The sequence below is a fragment of the Piliocolobus tephrosceles genome, chromosome 2, assembly GCF_002776525.5.
Source record: "Piliocolobus tephrosceles isolate RC106 chromosome 2, ASM277652v3, whole genome shotgun sequence".
In the NCBI taxonomy this organism is placed as follows: domain Eukaryota; kingdom Metazoa; phylum Chordata; class Mammalia; order Primates; family Cercopithecidae; genus Piliocolobus; species Piliocolobus tephrosceles.
In genome coordinates, this window is record NC_045435.1 from 56,550,738 (window position 1) to 56,571,600 (window position 20,863).

Sequence of the window (20,863 nt, forward strand, 5' to 3'; positions counted from 1 at the left end):
CAAAAAAGAGAACTAGAAACATCCCTTAAAATCAGAACTATAAAAATACTTCTAAATAACTCATAGGTATAAAAAATAACAGACATAAGAAAATAATTACAACTCAATAAGAAAAATACTGCATGTCAAAATGTGTAGGATGAAACTAAGGCAATTTTTTGAAGTCGACGTTTATAATTATTTCATATGCATACATAAAAATTTTTTTAAATTTTAAGTTCTGGGATACATGTGCAGGATGTACAGGTTTGTTACATAGGTAAATATGTACCATGGTGGTTTGCTGCTCCTATCAACCTATTAGCTAGGTATTAAGCCCCGCATGCATATTTATTCTGATGCTCTTCCTTCCCCCACACATCCTCCAAAAGGCCCCAGTGTGTGTTGTTCCCCTCCCTGTGTCCATGTGTTCTCATTGTTCAGCTCCCACTTATAAGTGAGAACATGCAATATTTGGTTTTCTGTTCCTGCGTTAGTTTGCTCCATCCATGTCCCTGAAAAGGACATGATCTTTTTCCTTTTTATAGCTGCATAGGATTCCATGGTATATATGTACCAAATTTTCTTTATCCAGTCTATCACTGATAGGCATCTGGGTTGATTCTATGTCTTTGCTATTGTGAATAGTGCTGCAATGAACATACATGTGCATGTATCTTTAGAACAGAATGATTTATATTCCCTTAGGTTTAAACCCAGGAATGGGATTGCTGGGTCGAATGGTATTTCTGATTCTAGGTCTTTGAGGAATCATCACACTGTCTTCCACGATGATTGAACTAATTTATATTCCCATCAACAGTGTAAAAACATTCCTATTTCTCTACAACCTCACCAGCATCTGTTGTTCTGACTTTTTAATAATTACCATTCTGACTGGCGTGAGATGGTATCTCACTGTGGTTTTGATTTGCATTTCTCTAATGATCAATGATGTTGAGTTTTTTTTCATGCTTCTTGGCCACATAAAGGTCTTCTTTTGAGAAGTGTCTGTTCATGTCCTTTGCCCACTTTTTAATGGGGTTGTTTGGTTTTTTCCTTGTAAATTTGTTTAACTTTAAGGCAATACTTTAAGGGAATTTGTAGGTTAAGATGCTTAACATTACAATTTGAGAAGTCATATTTGTAAACTGATTATCTAATTTAAAAGAATAAAGGAAGAACAAAATAAACCTAAAGAAAGAGAAAGAAGAAAATAATAAAAACAAAGGCAAACATTAATGAACTTCAAAACTAACCTACCGTAGAAAGAATTAATAAAGCCAAAATTTGTTTCTTTGAAGAGCAGTAAGACAGAAAAAACATGGATCAGTGCTCATTCAAGAAAAAAAGAATGCACAAATAAACAATATTAGGACAATTATTACTGTATTATTACCGATGCTATAACAAATAACCAAAAACGTAGTGGCTTAAAGCAACACAAATCTACTCTCTCAAAGTCATGGAGGTAAGAAGTCTAAAATCAAGGTATCAGCAGGGCTGCATTCCTCCGGAGACTTCAGGAGATAATCCATTTTCTTGACTTTTCCAGTTTCATGTATTCCTTGGCTCATGGCTGCATCACTCCAATCTCTTGTTTCTATCCTCGCATCTCCTATTAACTTGAATCCTCCTGCTTCTCTTCTATAAGGACCCTTGTGATCAGGCACACCTGGAAATCCAGGACACTCTCCCCATCTCAAGAGCCTTAATCACATCTGTGAAGTCCCTATACCATATGAGGTAACATATTCGCAGGTAACATATACTAGAATGAAGACATTCAGGGGCCATTCTTTAGCCTACCACAAGGACAAAACCAGTCGATCCAGGAACAAAATAGTAAAAAGGAGACTACAGATTTGAAAACTTAGATGACATGGGTAAATTTCTAGAAGAACAGACCTTACAATATTTACCCAGGAAGAAATAGCCCTTAAAAGACATAAGGAATGTGAATCAGTAGTTAATTTTGACATAAAGAAAACAGATGGCTGGGATGACTTTACTCACGTGTTCTACCAAACTGTCAAGGAACAGATAATTCCAATATTACACAAACTCCCCTAGGGAATAAAAAAAGGAAACACTCCACAACTCGTTTTCAGTGTGGTATAACCTTGATACCAAAACCAGAAGAGGAAGGACAAGAAACCAAAGTAAAAGATGCACAGAAAGAAGACACAAGATATGGATGTAGGCTGCCGACAGCACTCAAATGCCTGAATCTGTGTTTTCCTGAGCTCCTGCTGCACTCCTGTCCTTCATGCAATTCAGCTGTTCATCTGGGATTGTCTGACCTCCCAAAAAATCCCCGTTTTGTTTAGGTTAGTTTAAGCTATCAACCAAAATCAAGAGTCCTGACTAGTTCACCATTCCAACAACCAACCTGACACATCTAACCTCTTTAATGGTATTTGCTAAATATCAACTCAATTATCCATATTCATGGAAGGGCCTGTGGACATTTGGGTAATGAAAGCCAGGTCAACTAGAAGTAATTTAAAATGCATGCTGTCACTTTTCCAGCAAGCTCTCGTACTGCATTTTTCGTAAGCTATTATTAACATGAATTCAAATTATTTGGCCACAGTGATCTGAGGCATAGATAAAAACAATGAACACCAGGGGACTAGAAGCTTGTCTGGGATTCAACATTCTCCAAGAATAATCCACAAAGTAGTTCTCACTCATCTCTCCTCATAAAATTGCAAATTCCTTAAGGGCAGGGAGCATTTCTATCCGTTCAGGTAGGTGACCTTGTAAATAGTCAAGAAGCTTGCACAATCCAATGACCTTTGGGGCTGTGTTTCTAAAAGTCTTGCCAAGAACATATTTTCCATTGCAACAGTTGAGATGCCACTACAGAAACATGCAAAATTGTAAAAACGTCAAACAAAAACATTTATACTCCCTTAAATATACCTCACCCTTCCAATGCTATTAAATAGTTATCTTAAAGCCCAATTAAAAAGCTGAAATCATAAAACTGAAATTAAGAAACTGTATCAATATGTAATTGACAAGGAGATACAACAATAGAAGTTCAAGAAAACCCAGAGCAATGTTGCCAATTGGTGATAAACCTGGCAAACAATTCAACTCAATTGCACCTCTACACCCTCCAGGGCAGGTGATGATAAAATCAGAGAAGAGTGTCATCGAAGGACCAGAAACCTCTTGGTCCTGAAATTACAAAATCTGGAAGCCACTTCATTCCACAAGTGGTACCACAGCTTTCTAAGTTCACACAATATTGATGACATTTCCAGCCACTGTCAGAAAGAGTTGCTGCTGCTGGGGCTCTTAATAAGCAGATGAAAAGAGATGTCAGATTTTACATAATCTTCACACAGATTATTGCTTATGGCCTGTGGAGTTGGGGGAGGCAGATATAGCTGTACTCAGAACAGGGAGATGCTGGCCCCACTTAATCCCACATTAGGCATTCAAAGGAACAAGAGTCTAGAAATTAGTTGCTTTAAAATGCCCAAATTTTGGAGAGAAAATAACTTTCCTGGCTGGGCGCAGTGGCTCACGCCTGTAATCCCAGCACTTTGGGAGGCCGAGGCAGGCAGATCACAAGGTCAGGAGATCGAGACCATCCTGGCTAACACAGTGAAACCCCATCTCTACTAAAAATCCAAAAAATATAATTAGCCGGGCTTGGTGGTGGGCGCCTGTAGTCCCAGCTACTTGGGAGGATGAGGCAGGGGAATGGCGTGAACCTGGGAGGCGGAGTTTGCAGTGAGCCGAGATAGCGCCACTGCACTCCAGCCTGGGCAACAGAGCGAGACTCCATCTCAAAATAAATAAATGAATGAATGAACGAATAAATAAATAAATTAATTAATTAAATAAATAAATAAATAAAATAACTTTCCTTCACATCAAGCCATCTAGAAAATCACCAACAAGTGTCCTTATCAGAATCCTGGCCCAACATCATTTTCACATCTTGCCTTGTTAGTTTGCACCCTGTAGAGGACAACTAGAAATAATGCTGAATGTTTTATTTTGCTCTCTCAGCAAGCTGTATAAATTCATTCCTGACAGATCTGAAAATAAAATCAATACTAACATTTTTAAAAGAAGTAAAGTTCTCGTAGCTTGCAAGAGACCAGTAAAGGAGCACTGTGGGTTTCCTCCCTCCCCCAGGCCCAGATCAAGGGACCGCATTCCCTTGGGCTTTTATATCCTTGTATAATATTTAATTAAATACTCTGTTCCTACTGGTTTATGTACTAGAGAACACTAATTTTAGAAAACCGATTAGCTGGTTCTTTCTAACTGTATGTTATTGTAGCTAAGGTCAAATTTTTCACTGAAACTATGGCAACAAAACCCCAGTATTCTTTGTCGACAAGAGCGAAGCAAAGTTCTCAAGTGATAGTCCTCCACTTGATTGCTAAACCTAAGTTGGGTTATTCTATTTCCTACCTTTACCTCAAATGCCACGTTTCTGGGAATGGTTATGGGGGGAGGAGAGGACCTTAGTCACAGAAATTTGCTAGCATAAGTCCAAGCGAGCTTATATATAAGTGTCATCACTGATAACATTTTTAGACACATATAATTTTAGCAGCACAAAACATCCAGACATTTCAGAAGCACCCAAATTGGAACTCAAATGTACCCGGAAAAATACCAGACGAAGAAAGGAACTTTTAAATCTTAGTTAGAAGAATAATTGCCCAACTTATTTTCTCAATTACTGCAACTGCTCAAGTTGGAGTTTTTCTACACTGACCTCCAGTTATTGTTTTGGAAAGGAAAACAGGTGGATTCTTTGAAGAGATGTATTCTTTCCTGCACATCTATTGCCCCTCTCCACTTATCTCTCCCAAGCCAGTGCCAATGAGAATAAGCACAATTTTTGCCTTCTATAAGAGCCAGGCTGACCTCTCACCTTGGGGAGAGAGGCCTCCACCTTGGTCCATAATATGGAAGTAGCTGCTGCTGGGGGAGCTAAACAATGGGTACACATGGACATATAGAGGGGAATAATAGACACTGGTGATTCCAAAAGGTGTAGGGGTGGTACGGGTTGAAAAATTACCCATTGGGTACAATGTTCACTACCAGGGCCATGGGTACACTGAAAGACCAAAGTTCACCACTACACAATACATCCAAGTAACAAAACTGCACTTGTATCCCCTAAATCTGTTAAAAGAGAAGAAGTAGCCTCTGGACATCCTTTCTGCAAATGCAACTGCCCTCAAAGCCCGGGAGAGAATGCCACTTGGCAGGCTGGCTGGCAGAAACCTCTCTCAACATGCAAGGAGCGTGTGGGGGGCAGGGAAGGGCAGCTTTTGGGAAAGAGCAGATTGGCCATATCTTCCCCCTGTCTGTCAAGTCACTGGAATGCCTGCTGTTTGGGGTAAGATAAACACAACTTCCTCTCTGGCTAGGCTTGTAATTCTATACAGAAGGCAGGATTACCATCTCGAGCAAATGACCCGTCAGTAACTGAGGCTCTGATCAAGGTTTGTGTGAGGAGAGAAAAGACCTGATGGCTTCTTTTCTAATAGCCCCAAGCTCTGTCATAGCTGGTTACCAGGCCCACTCAATAAAATATAAAAAATTCAGGAAGGCTAAAGTCTGCCTGGCTATGGATTCCTTTGTATACTCCACGGACTGAGTTTTTAAAACAGACTTAACGATGTTTTACAAGATGGCAAAGGCCGTTTCTGATCTTCCCAAGAGATGTCCCGAAAGCTGCTAATTGCAAATTCAGTCACAACAGCCACTCTTCAGTGAGTGCTGAGGCTGTATTGCAGGTATCTGCTGTGTTACACACGCACCGACTCATCCTCACACAAGCCTATCAGCTCCACAGTGTTATTCATCATGGCAGCCAGGTGGGGAAACTCAGGCATAGACAGGTTAAATGGCTTGCCCATGGTCACATAACTAGCAAGAGCAGGGCAGGGACTTGAACCCATGTCTAACTCCAGAGCCTGTGCTCCTAACTACCATGCTCTAGTGTCTTCCCAGGACATCCTACCCACTCATTACCAGATTCGGCAGGACCTTGACTTAGAAAGCTATTGTTTTTTTCTGTTTGTTCATGTTTTCAAATATTCAATAATGCCACCTTTCCACTAATGTTCCCTACCAATTGGATTGAACCCATTCAGTTTCCAGAGAGCGTTTTGTCTCCAGTGTATCTGTGCTCTCCCCAGCTGCTTATTGACCCAATGCTCCCAACCATAGGGCTTCCACAGGAAGCAAAAACAGAAAGAACAGCTGGGTCCTTCGGTGGGAAAACACACACAGTCAAATGGAATCATTCATCTAACCTCTGTCCCAGAGCAGAAATTCCTTCTGCAAAATCCCTGACAGATGGTCAGCCCCGTTTGAATCGGGGGAAACTCAGTAATTTGAAGCAGGCCTCTTCTTTGAGTAACTGCTCAGCACTAACAGTCAGAATTAAGTTCCTTAAGCCTCAAATTCTACCTCTGGGCACTCTGATCCACGAGCCCTCATTCTCTATTGCTCTGGGCTCAGAACATCTGTCTTCTATAACGACAGCCCTAAAATAAAGGAAGACAACAGTCAGTGGCTCATGAGAGCCTTGCAGGAGCATGACAACCTGTTAGAAATGTAGAATCTCGGCAGGGTGCCGTGGCTCACGCCTGTAATCCCGACACTTTTGGAGGACAAAGCGGGAGGATCAGTTGAGCCCAGGAGTTTGAGACCGGCCTTGGTAACACGGCGAAACCCTGTCTCTACAAAAAAATACAAAAATTAGCTGGGAGTGGCGACACACGCCTGTAATCCCAGCTACTCAGGATTAGGAGGCTGAGGGGAGAAGATCACTTAAGCCTGGGAAGTCAAGTCTGCAGTGGGCCTTGATTACGCCACTGCTCTCCAGCCTGAGCTACGCAGCAAGACCCTATCTCAAAAAATAAAAATAAACATAAATAAAAAAGAAATGCAGAATCTCAGGTCTCACTCCAGACCTACCTAATTAGAATCTACATTTGAACAAGATTCCAGGTGGTTCCTGTACGCAGTCAGGTCTCAGAAGCAATGCCTTAGAGGTCTCTTCTCATTCACTCCACAAACATTTTAGTGTCTAATATAGTCCAGAACCTGTGCAAAGCCTTAAGGAGACAGGCATGGTTTCTGTCCTCACAGTTAATGCAGTAGGGGGGAAGGGCTAAGTCAAAACCAGCAAGTTAAAAGTCAAAACCAAAAATTAGCAGTGTTATGGTATTTAATATGGGCCAGGTAGTCCATTAAGTCTATTAAGTGCTTTACACAGATTAACTCATTTAATCCTCATAAAAACCCCATGAGGCACATAAAATAATTTCTCCATTTTTCCAGATGAGGAAATGGAGGCACTGCGAGGTTAAGTAATACATCTGAGATGACATGACCAGTAAAAAGCAGGGCTGAGAGTCAAACCCACAGGGTCTGGCGTCAGAGTCTGTGCAAAAGGAGCAGCTGCTTGTCTGCACACGAAGGTTCAGTAAAAGTGCCCCAGAGGAGATGCCTGAGATTTGAAGGTTGAGTGGGCATTAGAAAGATTAGGGGGTCCAGGAAGGAACAACAGAGACAGGGAGATATTTCAGACGGAAGAAAAAGGACAGAGTATAGAGCAAGTATGCTGACTGCCAGAAGTAAGTCAATCCATCTGGCTGGAACACAGAACCTAGAGGGGTTACTGCAGATGAGGCTGAGAGGTAAGCAGTGGTAACTCATGCAGACTGCTGGGAACCCTGAAAATGTGTCTTTATCCTGAGCACAACTGGGGAACCACTAAGAGGTTCCAAGCCGCTGAGTGACATCTTCAGATCTGTGCTGATTCCCCTAGCTGCAGTAAATGGTGGACTGGAGGAGGTGTCCACACTCAGACACAAAGAAAGCAAAGGTGGAATTACAGAAACAGGTGAGGAGTCTGTGCAGCAACTTTGGTGGGAAATGTTGTTGCTGGAGCTAATCTAAAATGTCATCATTCAATACCGAATGGAGACCTGGCCGCCAAGTTACCCCTGCATTATTAAGCTTTATTCCCACCGAGCAATATGCCTTTTAAAAGTGGAACCTAGGACATCAGAAGCCTCAAGTGTCTTCTGAGCAGCACGACTCTATGATTTCACTTAAGTGGCAGACACTCTGCGATCCTCTAGACATGGGTTCAAATCCCAGGTCCACCTTGATTCCAAACCCTCTGTGGGTTCAGGGTGCCCAACCGTAAAATGGGGACAATAACAGTACCCATGTCACACTGTGCTCCAATGGTCAACAACAAAAGCACGCATGACCCTGTCAGAAAGCCAAGCACAAAGGAGGAAGGTACTTAACAATTATTTGTTTTTCATGCTCATGTACTGAATGCAGCCAAGGAATCTCAAAACTATAGCCATGAAAGAGAGAAAAAGATCAAACATTAAAGAGTCAAGAAGTCTCACAGAATGAGACCAATAAGATCCACTTTCCAGGGAGAAGACAAGTCAACTACGAGAAAGTTTTAGGGGTTGTTGTTGTTGTTGTTGTTTGAAACAGGGTCTTGCTCTGTTGCCCAGACATGGTGCAAACATGGCTCACTGCAGCCTCAACCTACTGGGCTCAAGCAACCCTCCTGCCTCAGCCTCCCGTGTAGCAGGGACCACACGTGACCACCACCACACTTGGCTAATTTCATTTTTTGTAGAGACAGGATCTCACTTTGTTGCCCAGGCAGGTCTCAAACTCCTAGGTTCAAGCCATCCTTCCGCCTTGGCCTCTCAAAGTGTTGGGATTGCAGGCATGAGCCACCATGCCCACCCTACAGGAAAGCCTTTCAAGAGTAACAGGCTCAGGTAGTTTGGAGCAAGATTACAGGGCAGCGTTAAGGAATCAGCGGAAAAAGATCAGCAGCCATTCAACTTAAAATGTCAGCGAAAACAATGTTAGAACTGAGAGCAGTCAAAATCATATCAGAAAAAAATACCAATTCCTTGTCAACCAGTATTTAAAGAAGGACCAACATTATGCCAGGTGCTGAGCCAGGAGTGCAGGGCAAGATTTGGTCCCTTTGAGTGCTCCAAAATCTGGCGAGGAGAAAACAGTAGCTGTGTATTTATCAGACTGTGATAAACATTATACTCAAGATTGTTAAGTAGGCAGTTAGCATGCCCCTCTGGTCTACGGACATTTGCTCCTGTGTCAATGCAGCTCACAATGACATATTTTGGGGTTGCAGAGGAGGAAGTTAAGAAATCGGGTAATTTTTGTCAAAGAATATTTCAAGGCCAGTCCACTTCTAAAGGCAGTTTAGGGTAGATGTTAAGAGGAGGATTTCTGGTTATTAGATTGACTGGGTTCAAATCGCAGCTCTGCCACTTCTAGCTATGTGATCTTGGACCTGACACTAAACATCTTATATGTCAGTTTCCTCATCTGTAGAAAAGTACCTGTCTTACTTATGGGGTTGTTATGAGGATTAAATAAATGAGTGTATGTAAAGTATATTAAATAGATTATATTCACTAATATCTGTTAGCACTAAACAAGGTATTCACTATTATTTGCATTTATAAAAATTAGGTTATCATTAATTACACAGGGTGATGGAATCAAAAAAATTTTTTCATTCATGGCTCAAACACAGTAGCCTAAAAGACAGTGTGAGTAGAAACTGGGGTTGTGTCCCAACCTCAGTTTTGGCACAGGATTGCTCTTTGACCCCAGGAGACTTTCTAAATCTCTCTAATGTTCTCACTTGTCAAACAGGAAAGGAAAAGAGTTATCATAAGCTCAAGTGATTCACCACACATCTTCATCAATGCTCTGAAGACAGGATTATAAAACCCTTTGCCAAAAGAAAAAGTCCTTAATCAACCACAGTATACCGCTTTCAGGAGAACCATGTAACAATATGACAATATGACCCCATTACGCTTGCTGAGACTTCCAAATCAATTTCACCCTCAATGGAGGAAGTCCCAAAAGCAATACTGTGATTCAATTAGAGGACAAGGTAAACTTATTTATTGCACTAGAAGCATTTTATGCACATAGAGCTGAAAATGGTTCTCCATTAGCAACTAAATTATAAGGGTAAATGACTATAAAAGAGGGGTCTGAGGTCTGCTTTCCAGGGTGACTCAGGTATGCAAAAAAGAATAGATCCAGGGCATCAAAGTAAACACAAATTCCCTTATGCTCATTTTCAGGGTACCAAGAGCCTTCAGACATGCATCTCACAGCCTGAAGCAAGCAGGCAGAAATCCAGTGAGGGATACGCTGCAGTGTGTGGGACTCCAGCATAATCAGGCAGCAGGCACCATCCCCAGTGATTGTGTAACACACAGTGAGCATTCTATGTTGCCCAGGGAGTTGACTTGAATTACAGTTTTGTTCCCTTTAAATGGAGTCTGTTGGTCCAAGATTGAGATAAACTAGTAAGTCTGAAATGAAGATTATAAAAAACTATTAATCTTTTTATTAAATTTGAATTGATTTTGTGAATACAGAACAAGTTGCAGGAGACTCTCCTACAAGGCAGCTGCACATACTCTTGAAATCTTCAATATGCCTTGAGGCATATACTTGACAAGCACCTTAAATAGACTGATTTTTCTGCCTTATTTAACAAGACAGGCAGAAAGTAAGTCCTAAATCCCTACTGCGAAAGGCCTGTCATGGATTAGAATCAAAAGCACAAACAAAATTTAAGTTAGGCCCTCCCCTTTGCAGGAGGGTATTTAAAACTAAGATATGGATTCATTCCTTCAATGCCTTGCCAAAAGAAAAAAGTGAAAGAATACTGTTGCTTAGCAACAACTAAAACAATGTGCAGCAAAGGAGAGTGGTCTGAAAGAAAGCTAAGCCGGTGAGTTTGTTACAGCCACCCCAGATGAACTTTGTGACCCAAGACCCTGCCTGTGTCCTCATCTGGCCTAAGGGTAAGGTTAAGGCCTGGCTATTACTGGCACTCAACTATCTTGACAAAGAGACCTGTAATCCCAAAGAAATAAGAACCTACTTCTGGACAGCACAAGGCTTCTAACATTAACCTGCCTGTTTCCGCCACTAATAGCAAAGTTTCAAGCTGCATGAAATCTTGGGAAAACCCCATTTAACAGGTGGGGAAACTGAAGTTGAGAGAGATGAAATGACTTCTCTAAGATATTGGAGCTGGCCAGGCGCGGTGGCTCAAGCCTGTAATCCCAGCATTTTGGGAGGCCGAGAAGGGCGGATCACGAGGTCAGGAGATCGAGACCACCCTGGCTAACACGGTGAAACCCCGTCTCTACTAAAAAAAAAAATACAAAAAACTAGCCGGGCGAGGTGGCGGGCGCCTGTAGTCCCAGCTACTCGGGAGGCTGAGGCAGGAGAATGGCATAAACCCGGGAGGCGGAGCTTGCAGTGAGCTGAGATCCGGCCACTGCACTCCAGCCTGGACGACAGAGTAAGACTCCGTCTCAAAAAAAAAAAAAAAAAGATATTGGAGCTGTTCATGACAGATTCTGGGCTGGATGCTAGCTCTGGCATCCAGAGGTTGCTCTTTCCCCTACAGTTAACCTAAATTGCAGGCAAGACCAAGATCAGAGAAGCAGGCTACTGACACTCAAGTGTTTCTTATAGCTCAACCATGAAAAATGCCATTCTTATTTGAGGACCCTTCCTAAGCTGCTGGGAGGTTTCAAAGTCAATTACAATGAGCTTGAATGAGATGTGAAACCCTTCTCTCTCTCAATAAAATAATCCTACTAAATCCACCAGCCCCCTACTAGAAGGGGCTAACACAGTGCCAGCACTCTGGGACTGGGGAAAGAAGGCTCCAATAAAAATAAAAAGGCCACGAGTCTGATCCTCAAGTTCATGGCCATGCTTTAAGTCCAAGAATGGCTCGTTATAGCGAAGCAACATACTCTTCTCCATGCCAGTATCATGGTGACCGCACAATACTCACCTGTCATTATTTCTAGCAGGGCATATGTTGAGGAACCAGGGGTCTTCCACCAACATTTTACTCTGGAAATGCCCAGAAACTGGATTATACTGCCCCAGGCCAGACCCTCATTTGTACTACAAACAGGATTCATTCTACTGTAAGTAACATACTGCGCACCCCACAGCTGGTCGGGGCAATGGCTAAAAGTGTATTAAGTGTGGCAGGATACAGTGGCTCACACCAGAACACAACTACTTAGTACACAACTACTGTGTACTAAGCACTCTATTCGGCTGTTTATGCATATTATTTTTATAAGGATGGAATTGTTTGACCCTATTTCACAGGTGAGGAAACAAGCTGAGAAATACTATGTAATCCCAGCAATTTGAGAGGCCAAGGTGATGGATGGCTTGGGCCATGAGTTCAAGACCAGCCTGCAAGACTTGCACCATAGCAAGACCCCCGTCTCTACAAAAATTTGAAAAGAAGTCAGGCATGAAGGGTATGTCTGTAATCCCAGCTACTCGGGAGACTGAGGAAGGAGGATTGTTTGAACCCAGGAGGTCAAAAGGAGTGAGCCATGACCACACAATTGCACTCCAGCCTGGACAACAGAGTGAGACCTTGTCTCTATAAAACTACAAAGGAAGAAAAGCACTGGGCCCAGCCTTTGAAAGAGGGCTCTGGCTACGACACTCATAAGTCACATGGCACTGGGCCAGCTCGTAACTCTTGTCATCTCAAATGGCATCAGGTACCAAATAGATGTGCTCTGGTCTCAGGGGGTGCTGCACAGTGAAAGATTAGGACATGAGAAGCATCCTCATCTACTTTTCCCCAGTAGGCCAGGTTTTATACTAGGTAGGAAGAAATTTCACCTGCTTTGCTTCCATTTATATATAAACAGTTGCAGTGAAGACAACAAATTACATTAAACAAGTTCCTTAAAGATTTTCACTACATATTGATGTAATTTGTTGTCTTCCCTGCAACTGTTTATATATATTATGTATCATTTTTTCCTGCCCCAACTTCTCATTTTGAACTGTAAATTCCCCTTCGAGCAGCTTTTATTCTGAAACTAAGGGGCTCCCTGTAAGGTTAAAAGCCACACGCTTTGATATTATTGATACGGTAACATCTGTCCAACGTCAAGAACTTGGAGCCATGACTGGCCTCTTGATATGAACAGAGAAGATCAGGTTTTGAAAGCAAGAGCGGCCGGGCGCGGTGGCTCAAGCCTGTAATCCCAGCACTTTGGGAGGCCGAGACGGGCGGATCACGAGGTCAGGAGATCGAGACCATCCTGGCTAACACGGTGAAACCCCGTCTCTACTAAAAAATACAAAAAAAAAAACTAGCCGGGCGAGGTGGCGGCGCCTATAGTCCCAGCTACTCGGGGAGGCTGAGGCAGGAGAATGGCGTGAACCCGGGAGGCGGAGCTTGCAGTGAACTGAGATCTGGTCACTGCACTCCAGCCTGGGTGACAGAGCGAGACTCCGTCTCAAAAAAAAAAAAGAAAGCAAGAGCCTGACTACTGCCCCAATCTTATGCAATAATGGCATGATCAACACTAAAGCCTATCTAATTGCCCAAAGGTACAGTTCCCAACAACCCTGGAGGTGATTTATATTTAAAAAAGAGCAGAGATTCTGGAAGCAAAATGAAGACTGGCTGTTAGTTTCCACCTTTTCTTTGTAGAAGATGCCTTTACATTTAGCACCAGGGAGCAGGGGGAGGGACTGGTAAAAGTGGGAGGAGGAAAAGATAATACAGAGAAAGGAATTCACTAACCACCAAGTTTCTATTCCCTGTTTTAATCTGATGTTTGCCTTCTCTGTTTTTTCAAGGTTATGGGCAAAGACAACACAAATCAGGGAGTAGAAGAGGTTCTGCCTTACCTTCCATGGACAATGGGGCTTTAAAATGGTACCACATTGATAAAGGAACTAAAGTTGCTGCATTATTCTAAGTCTCAGCTCTTCTCATCACTTATGAGGACAATGATATTGTTCAAAATTCATTCAGATGAAAAAGATGTGGCTTATGTGAAACACACGTGCAGCCAACCTTTTCTTTCTACAGAGAAAGTTAGAGGCAAGAGATATATTCAAGGAAATCACACACAAAAAAGCAATTCATTTTGGAAATGTACTTTCAACCATCAGAGAAAAAAAAGCAAGTGTGTTCAATGTTGAACTCTTCCACATCTACTGTGAAAATTAACAGCAACCACTCACTGAACAACTACTGTGTACTAAGCACTCTATTCGGCTCTTTATGCATATTATTTTTATAAGGATGGAATTGTTTGACCCTATTTCACAGGTGAGGAAACAAGCTGAGAAATATTATGTAATCTATCAAGGTTACTTAGCTTGTACACAGGGGCAATGGGGTTCAAATCCAAGCCCAGGGTTCATGTGCATGTCCCCACCCACAAACAATTTGAAGACAAAAAGAATAGCAATATATAATTATTCTCATATAATTAAATATGAGATTTACAAGTACCAGGCTCTGTACTAAGTACAGGGAACACAAAGAAAAGAGTAAGTCTTACCAAACTCTTAACTAAGGGTCAGGCTCCCCCAGTACTAAATTCTTAACACACAATTAATCTTCTCAATGACCTTATGAGATAGAACCTATTATCCTCTCCCATTTTACAGGTAAGAAAACCAAGGTTCGCAAAGGTGAAGTAATATGTTCAGGGTCACACAGCAAAGAATTCATGGAACTTGGATACGAACCAGGAAGCCTGATCCAACAGCCTCTTTTATTAACCATTAGGGCTGCAGATCTCAGGAGCTCACAAAATTAAAGACGCAAAGTCAGAAGCCATGGGGAATACTGCATAAACAGGCCTTGGATTTCCATTTATTTAAGAACAGGTTATGATGGTTCTCAATATAGGAAATAACTTGGCAAGGAAACAATGGAAGCAAGAGCAAACCCAAATGACTACATGCAGCTCTGCTGATTGCTCAGATAAAGACTCCATCATCCCATTCGGCTGCTTGCCAGCATCTCGCTTTTCCATATGTGTTTGTTAAACTCTAGAGTGCAACGGGTCCGTGAGGAAATGGACTAGAAATGCCTCCAAATTGCCCAACTGCCCCATGCACAATTTCTAAACATCAAAATGACTTCAGCTCCAAAACACACTTATATTTGGAAAGGCAGCAATTGCTTCCAAAAGAGAGATCTTTTTCTTCATTTTAGAAAAAAAAATGTCAAAGAATGCTGCACCGCAGTTGAAGGAATGCATTGGAAAATTTTTTTAAAACTCACTGCCCAAGTTCCACGGTGGAGGAGCAGATCGTTCTAGCACTGAGGCAGCCTGCAAAGGCAGAGCTGCCTGGGCCCCTCACCTGGGTGCAGGGGACCTCTGGTTTAGCACGTGGAATTAAGGAAGTCCTGACCTACATTCCCAAAGCCTGCAGTGGAGCTTGTTTTGAACCAGATTTTCCCACAAGGACAAAGCAGCTCACAACCCAGAAACCTTTATTTTTAATTTAGGGAGAAAGGCAGTCAACAAATCAAGTCACTGTCATGTGACCACCTGTAGAACCAGGCCAGGATATAAAAGGAGTTTGCTTCCTTCCAAATAGCTTCTGTCAGACTATTACTGTTATCTCAAAACAGTCGCTTCAAATCAGCCACCACATACACATCCAAGCACCAGGCACCCTTACAGTCATGCCAGAAAAACATATCTCCTCCGACTTCCCTTGCTATAGTCCTATTTATTTTTAACATTCTAACCCTGTATTCAAACAGCCCCTGGTTCATTTGTGACAACATGGATGAACCTGGAGGACATTACGCTAAGTGAAATAAGCCGGGCACAGAAAGACAAATACCACATTATCTTGCTTGTATGTGGAATCTACAAAGATTGAACTCCTAGAAACAGAGAGTAGAATGGTGGACACCAGGGACTGGGGTGGAGGATTGAGATGTTGGCCAAGGGATACAAATTTCAGTTAGGAGGAATAAGTTCCAGAGATCTACTGTACAACATAGTGACTACAGCAAATAACAATACACAGTATACTTGAAACTCACTAAGAGTAGTTTTTAAATGTTCTCACCAAAAATAATAATAAGCATGTGAGGTAATGTATATGTGAATTAACTCAATTTCACCATTCCACTATATATACATATTTTAAAACATCATGTTGTACACCATAAATATATGTTGATTTAAAAAATAAAATTTTAAATTATGTGCATATATTTGTAAAAAACAAAGAGTCATTAGTTAACTTCATATAGTACATTAGAATCTCTCCCAAGATCATCTCCCAGCTCCCCAGGCCTTTGTATAGAACAAGATAAGCGGTCACACCAGACCCAAGCAATGCCTTCCTGATGCATACCCCTCCCCTTGGTTTCAGCTGCAAAAGCCAAATCTAGACCAGCTCTTCCTTGAATAACTAAGTCCAGGTTTTATTAGCCTAGATTTCATTAGCCATGGTTCTTCATCTTGGTGGCACAAGAGAAATACCTGAGAAGCTTTCAAAAATCCCAATGTCCAGTTAACTCAAAATCCCTGATCTGGATTCAGATATCAGTGTTTCTGAGAGATCTCCAGGTGATTTCCCTGTGCAGCTAAAGTTGAGAACCATGGCTCCCACTCCGTCTGTCACCAGCCATGTGACTTCAGACAAGGTTCTTAAGTTCCGAGTGTATCAATCTCTTCCTAGGAAGGAGGGATGGCTCCCTGAGCTGATGCAGGCAGAGTGCTTAGCACAGGGCCTGGCACAGTCAATTGATCTTGTCCCTTTTAATATTCACGGTGGGGAAGTAATTCTATAAGTGACTGAATTATGATCATTGGACGAAATATTTCATTTCTGCAGCGCTCAAGATTTTGTCTTGTCTTGGAAGGAAACATGAAAGAAGCACTGAGAAGAAAAAGGCGGTGGAGGCAATAGCCGCCTTGGGTTCCTCTTACAGCTTTTATCAACAACTCTTTTTCTTTCTGTTTTTTTTAACAGCTTTCCCCAACCCCCACCCATCCGCAGGTGAAAACATTCTCCTGATAGCCTCACGCCAACTGGATGCAACTCAACACCAAATGTCTTCCAAATGGGTTTTCTCCATCTAAACGTCTGCGTTCTATTTTATTCTAATTTATTTAGCTTTTATCCAAAAAAGTCAGTTTCTAAACCACTAAACAATAAGAACTTAGAACTCGAATTATATAATCTGCAAATGGCAAGATTTGAGCCCTTTGGGACTGAGGCCATCAGTCAAATACCTAACCCAGTGGTTTTCCACCCTGGCTGTAAAGAATCAGCCCTAATTCCAGAGTTGAGCTTAACTGATAAATAAATTAATTATTAAATAGATGCTTAGGGCTCTCCAGTGGATCCCTAAGTCCTAAGCTCTACAGTGGAACCCCAAGCGTCTATTTAATTTAAAAGCTCCCTCAGATAATCCTGATATGTGGCTAGAGCTGAGGACCACCAACCACAAGAACAGAAAAGAAAAACAAATGTTTATCATCTAAGACACCAAGTGTACTTCAAAGACCTCCTACAGTAAACTCAGTTACCTTTGGAGAAAGATACCAAATTCAGGAGGCCTAAAGAAAAAACTAATTTGGGTAGAAATGCTGCCCTGCCTATGCCTTTTCTTTGTTTTTGTGTTTGAGACAGGGTCTCACTCTGTCACCCAGGCTGGAGTACAGTGGTGAGATCTCAGTTCACCACAGCCTGGAACTCCCAGGCTCAGGTGATCCTCCCAACCTCAGCCCCTTGAGTAGCTGGAACTACAGGTGCATGCTACCACACCCAGCTAATTTCTGTATCTTTAGTAGAGACAGGGTTTCACCATGTTGTCCAGGCTGGTCTCGAATTCCCAGTCTCAAGCAATCTGCCCACCCCAGCCTCCCAAAGCGCTGGGATTACAGGCGTGAGCCACTGCGCTCAGCCTGCCTACGTCTTTTAACTCAAAAAACAAGCGTAATAATTAAGAACGTTTCATTCCAGTGAGACGTTCAGTGAGGTATCATTAGACACCTCTTAAAGAAGGTATTTATATTCATAAAAAATAAAATTTTTTATGAATATAAATACCTTAAAATAAAATCTAAGAATATCAGCATCCCCAAAGGGACAGTGAGATCCGCTAAAATAATGACTATTCCCTGCGACTAGATCCATAAATCCTATTTGTTTGAAGAAATATCCATACAAATGTAAGACTTTAAACTGAATTAGCACTTGTCAACACATATTCAATAGACAAATTAAGGACCCAGTAAAAGACATCACAATCTTGATAGTAAATTTATGTATGCATTTTTCAAGAAGTTGTAAAGCTTAGAACTGAAATCATACTCTGAAAAAAAAACGTAAGTAAATAAGCCTATCTTGCTTATAAACACACACACACACACACACACCCCAACACACTTCATGAATTTTCAAGTGAGTCAAGGTGACCACTCCAGGAAAGCTACCACCTTACCTCTGAATTTCTTAGGTGGATTGTTAAGGTCCCCGGTTTCTGGCTGTACAACACAACGATCATCAACCAGGCTGTAAAGAAGACAGATAAATGCTCTGTCAAGTTAAAATGAAACTCTTAGCACCATGCAAAAATCAGATATCCCAGGGCTTTTCCTGTGTAACATTTAGACTGCCATATTCTCCTGCCAGGAACTCTTTACACTAGAGGCTTCCTATGCATGGATCTAAACCTAATCCAAAAGCCCAGGGTTCTGTTCTGTGAAGGACACATTAAGCTACTGTTTTCTGTGGCTCCTTTCCCATAACCACGTCCATGGGAGACTTGAGTATAGCATGCAAGGTGGCTGAAGTCGCGAGACAAAGCAAGGGGCCGTTGCATTCAACTAAGTGTAGCTGAGGAGCTGACTTTGTGCCTGGTGAAGATGAGCCAGGCCCTTGCCCTTTGGGAGCTCAAGGCTAGTGCAGGAGCCCTAAGAACAAACTGACAAGGAGAATACAATCTAAGGGCTGTAAGAGAAGGAAGAAAAAAAATAACAGCCAGAAGCGAACTGTGCCTGAGGTCATCTGAGAAGCTGCAGACAGAGGAAGTTCTAATGGAACTATGGAAGAGTCAAAATAGATGTGGGAGGCTAGAGAGGAGCGTTTCCAGGTGGAGAGAACCATGAGTGCACACTCATGAAGACATGAAAGGACTCTGGAGCATCAAAAGCAACTAGTGGGGAAAGTACAAAAAAATTACAAATAAATAAGCCCACATTACATAAAGACTCCGTATTTAAAGTCCTGACTGCTAAGTCTAACTTGCACAATTCTTTTAGAAGAACCACTTAAAAATATATTTTTGAACAGATGAGGGAACTGAGACTCTGAGAAGTTACACAACTTGTCCAAGCTCCTAAAACCGGTACTCATAGAACTGGCTAATCTTCCAAGTGACCACAGAACTTGCACTTGTTCCCAGCTAACATGCTATGGTTTTCCAGGGTTCCTCCATTCATCTGTGCTGCCTCCTCTTATCCCAAATGCGAGGTACCATTAAATATTCAGCCTTTACCCTTACTGTTCTATTCTCCAACATTCCCTTTTATCTCCTAAAGTCCTGCCTGTCTTTCAGGACTCAGATTAAGAGCCCCACCTTCTCCACAAAGCCCCCCAAGCCTTTCCTGCTCCAGACACTCTCTGCCTCTCCTTCTCCGTCCTCCCAGCCTCACTGACAGAGACTCCAAAGGTACACCAGGCTACCAGCTCCATGAAGGCCACAAGATGCCCAAGGCTGGCAGCTCAGTATTTATTTGGTAGGTAAATCAAAGCGTCCATGGTACCCCACCAGCAGTTTGCCTCCTTCAGCTTCACGACACAAGACCTCACTGTATCAACAAGAGGCACAGTGTAGCCAATGGCCTGAGTTCTCATGTAAAAATCAAGAGCAGAATATACATATATAAAACCCCCACCCTGAGCTCCTGTAAGTGTAAGTACAGTAATGCCCCCAGAGCTAACATAATGCTTGACAGCGTGGGCTCAGAATCCAAAGTAGGGCTAGGTTAAAAAAATCATGAAGTTCTCATGGCCAGGTGTGGTGGCTCACGCCTATAATCCCAACACTTTGGGAGGCTCAGACGGGCGGATCATGAGGTCAAGAGATCAAGACCATTCTGGCCAACATGGCAAAACCCTGTCTCTACTAGAAATTCAAAAATTAGCTGGGCATGGTGGTGTGCACCTGTAGTTCCAGCTCCATGGGAGGCTGAGGCAGGAGAATCGCTTGAACCCAGGAGGCAGGGGGTGCAGTGAGCCAAGATCACGCCACTGCACTCCAGCCTGGTGACAGAGCAAGACTCCGTCTCAAGAAAAAAATAAATAAATAAATCATCAGGTTCTCAAATGGGGAGGAAGTGGTAAGAGGAGCCCCAGTCGAGCTCAGAAGACAAATGAATTGTAGATGGCACTCTGCCACCTACTAGCGGCATGATCATGACTATGGCATTTTACCCCTACTGATCTCAGTTTTTTCATCTGTAAAATGAAAGTTGGTCTCAGGGATTCTTAATGAGAGGGATGTTCATCAGACTTACTGTTTCCAAATATACTGACACCAGGACTCTGTCAACCCAGCTTACTAAAGCTGTGCTATAGGATGAGGCCCAAGAATCCCCCCACCTTGTTTTTTTAAAGAGACAAGGTTCTTGCTATGATGCCCAGGCTGGTCTTAAAAGCTGGTCTTGAACTCCTGGCCTCAAACGATCCTCCCATTTCAGCCTCCCAAGAAGCTGGGATTACAGGTGTTAGCTATTGCACCAAACTGAACCTTTATTTTTAACAAGCTAAAAAGGCAATTCAGAAGCATGCCACTGAGTAGTGTGCACACATACACACTTGCCCTCCAAGATCCTATTGGAGTTCTAAAGTTCAATCAGTAGATGAAGTCATTTGGAGGTAATCACCATCTATATAAATGGGATGGGGCTGGAGTGCTACACAGTGAGTCCCATAA

General features: G+C 42.3%; 1 protein-coding gene across 6 annotated transcripts in view; it reads right to left on the reverse strand.

Moving 5' to 3' along the window:
• Positions 1-20,863, reverse strand: part of ITPR1 (inositol 1,4,5-trisphosphate receptor type 1) — a 355,793-nt gene that overhangs the window by 309,653 nt on the left and 25,277 nt on the right. For all 6 annotated transcript variants that reach the window (XM_023218580.1, XM_023218584.1, XM_023218583.1 and 3 more), the window contains exon 4: positions 18,368-18,438. In XM_023218580.1, coding sequence (XP_023074348.1) covers positions 18,368-18,438 — 71 coding nt within the window. The remainder of the gene's footprint in view (positions 1-18,367; positions 18,439-20,863) is intronic.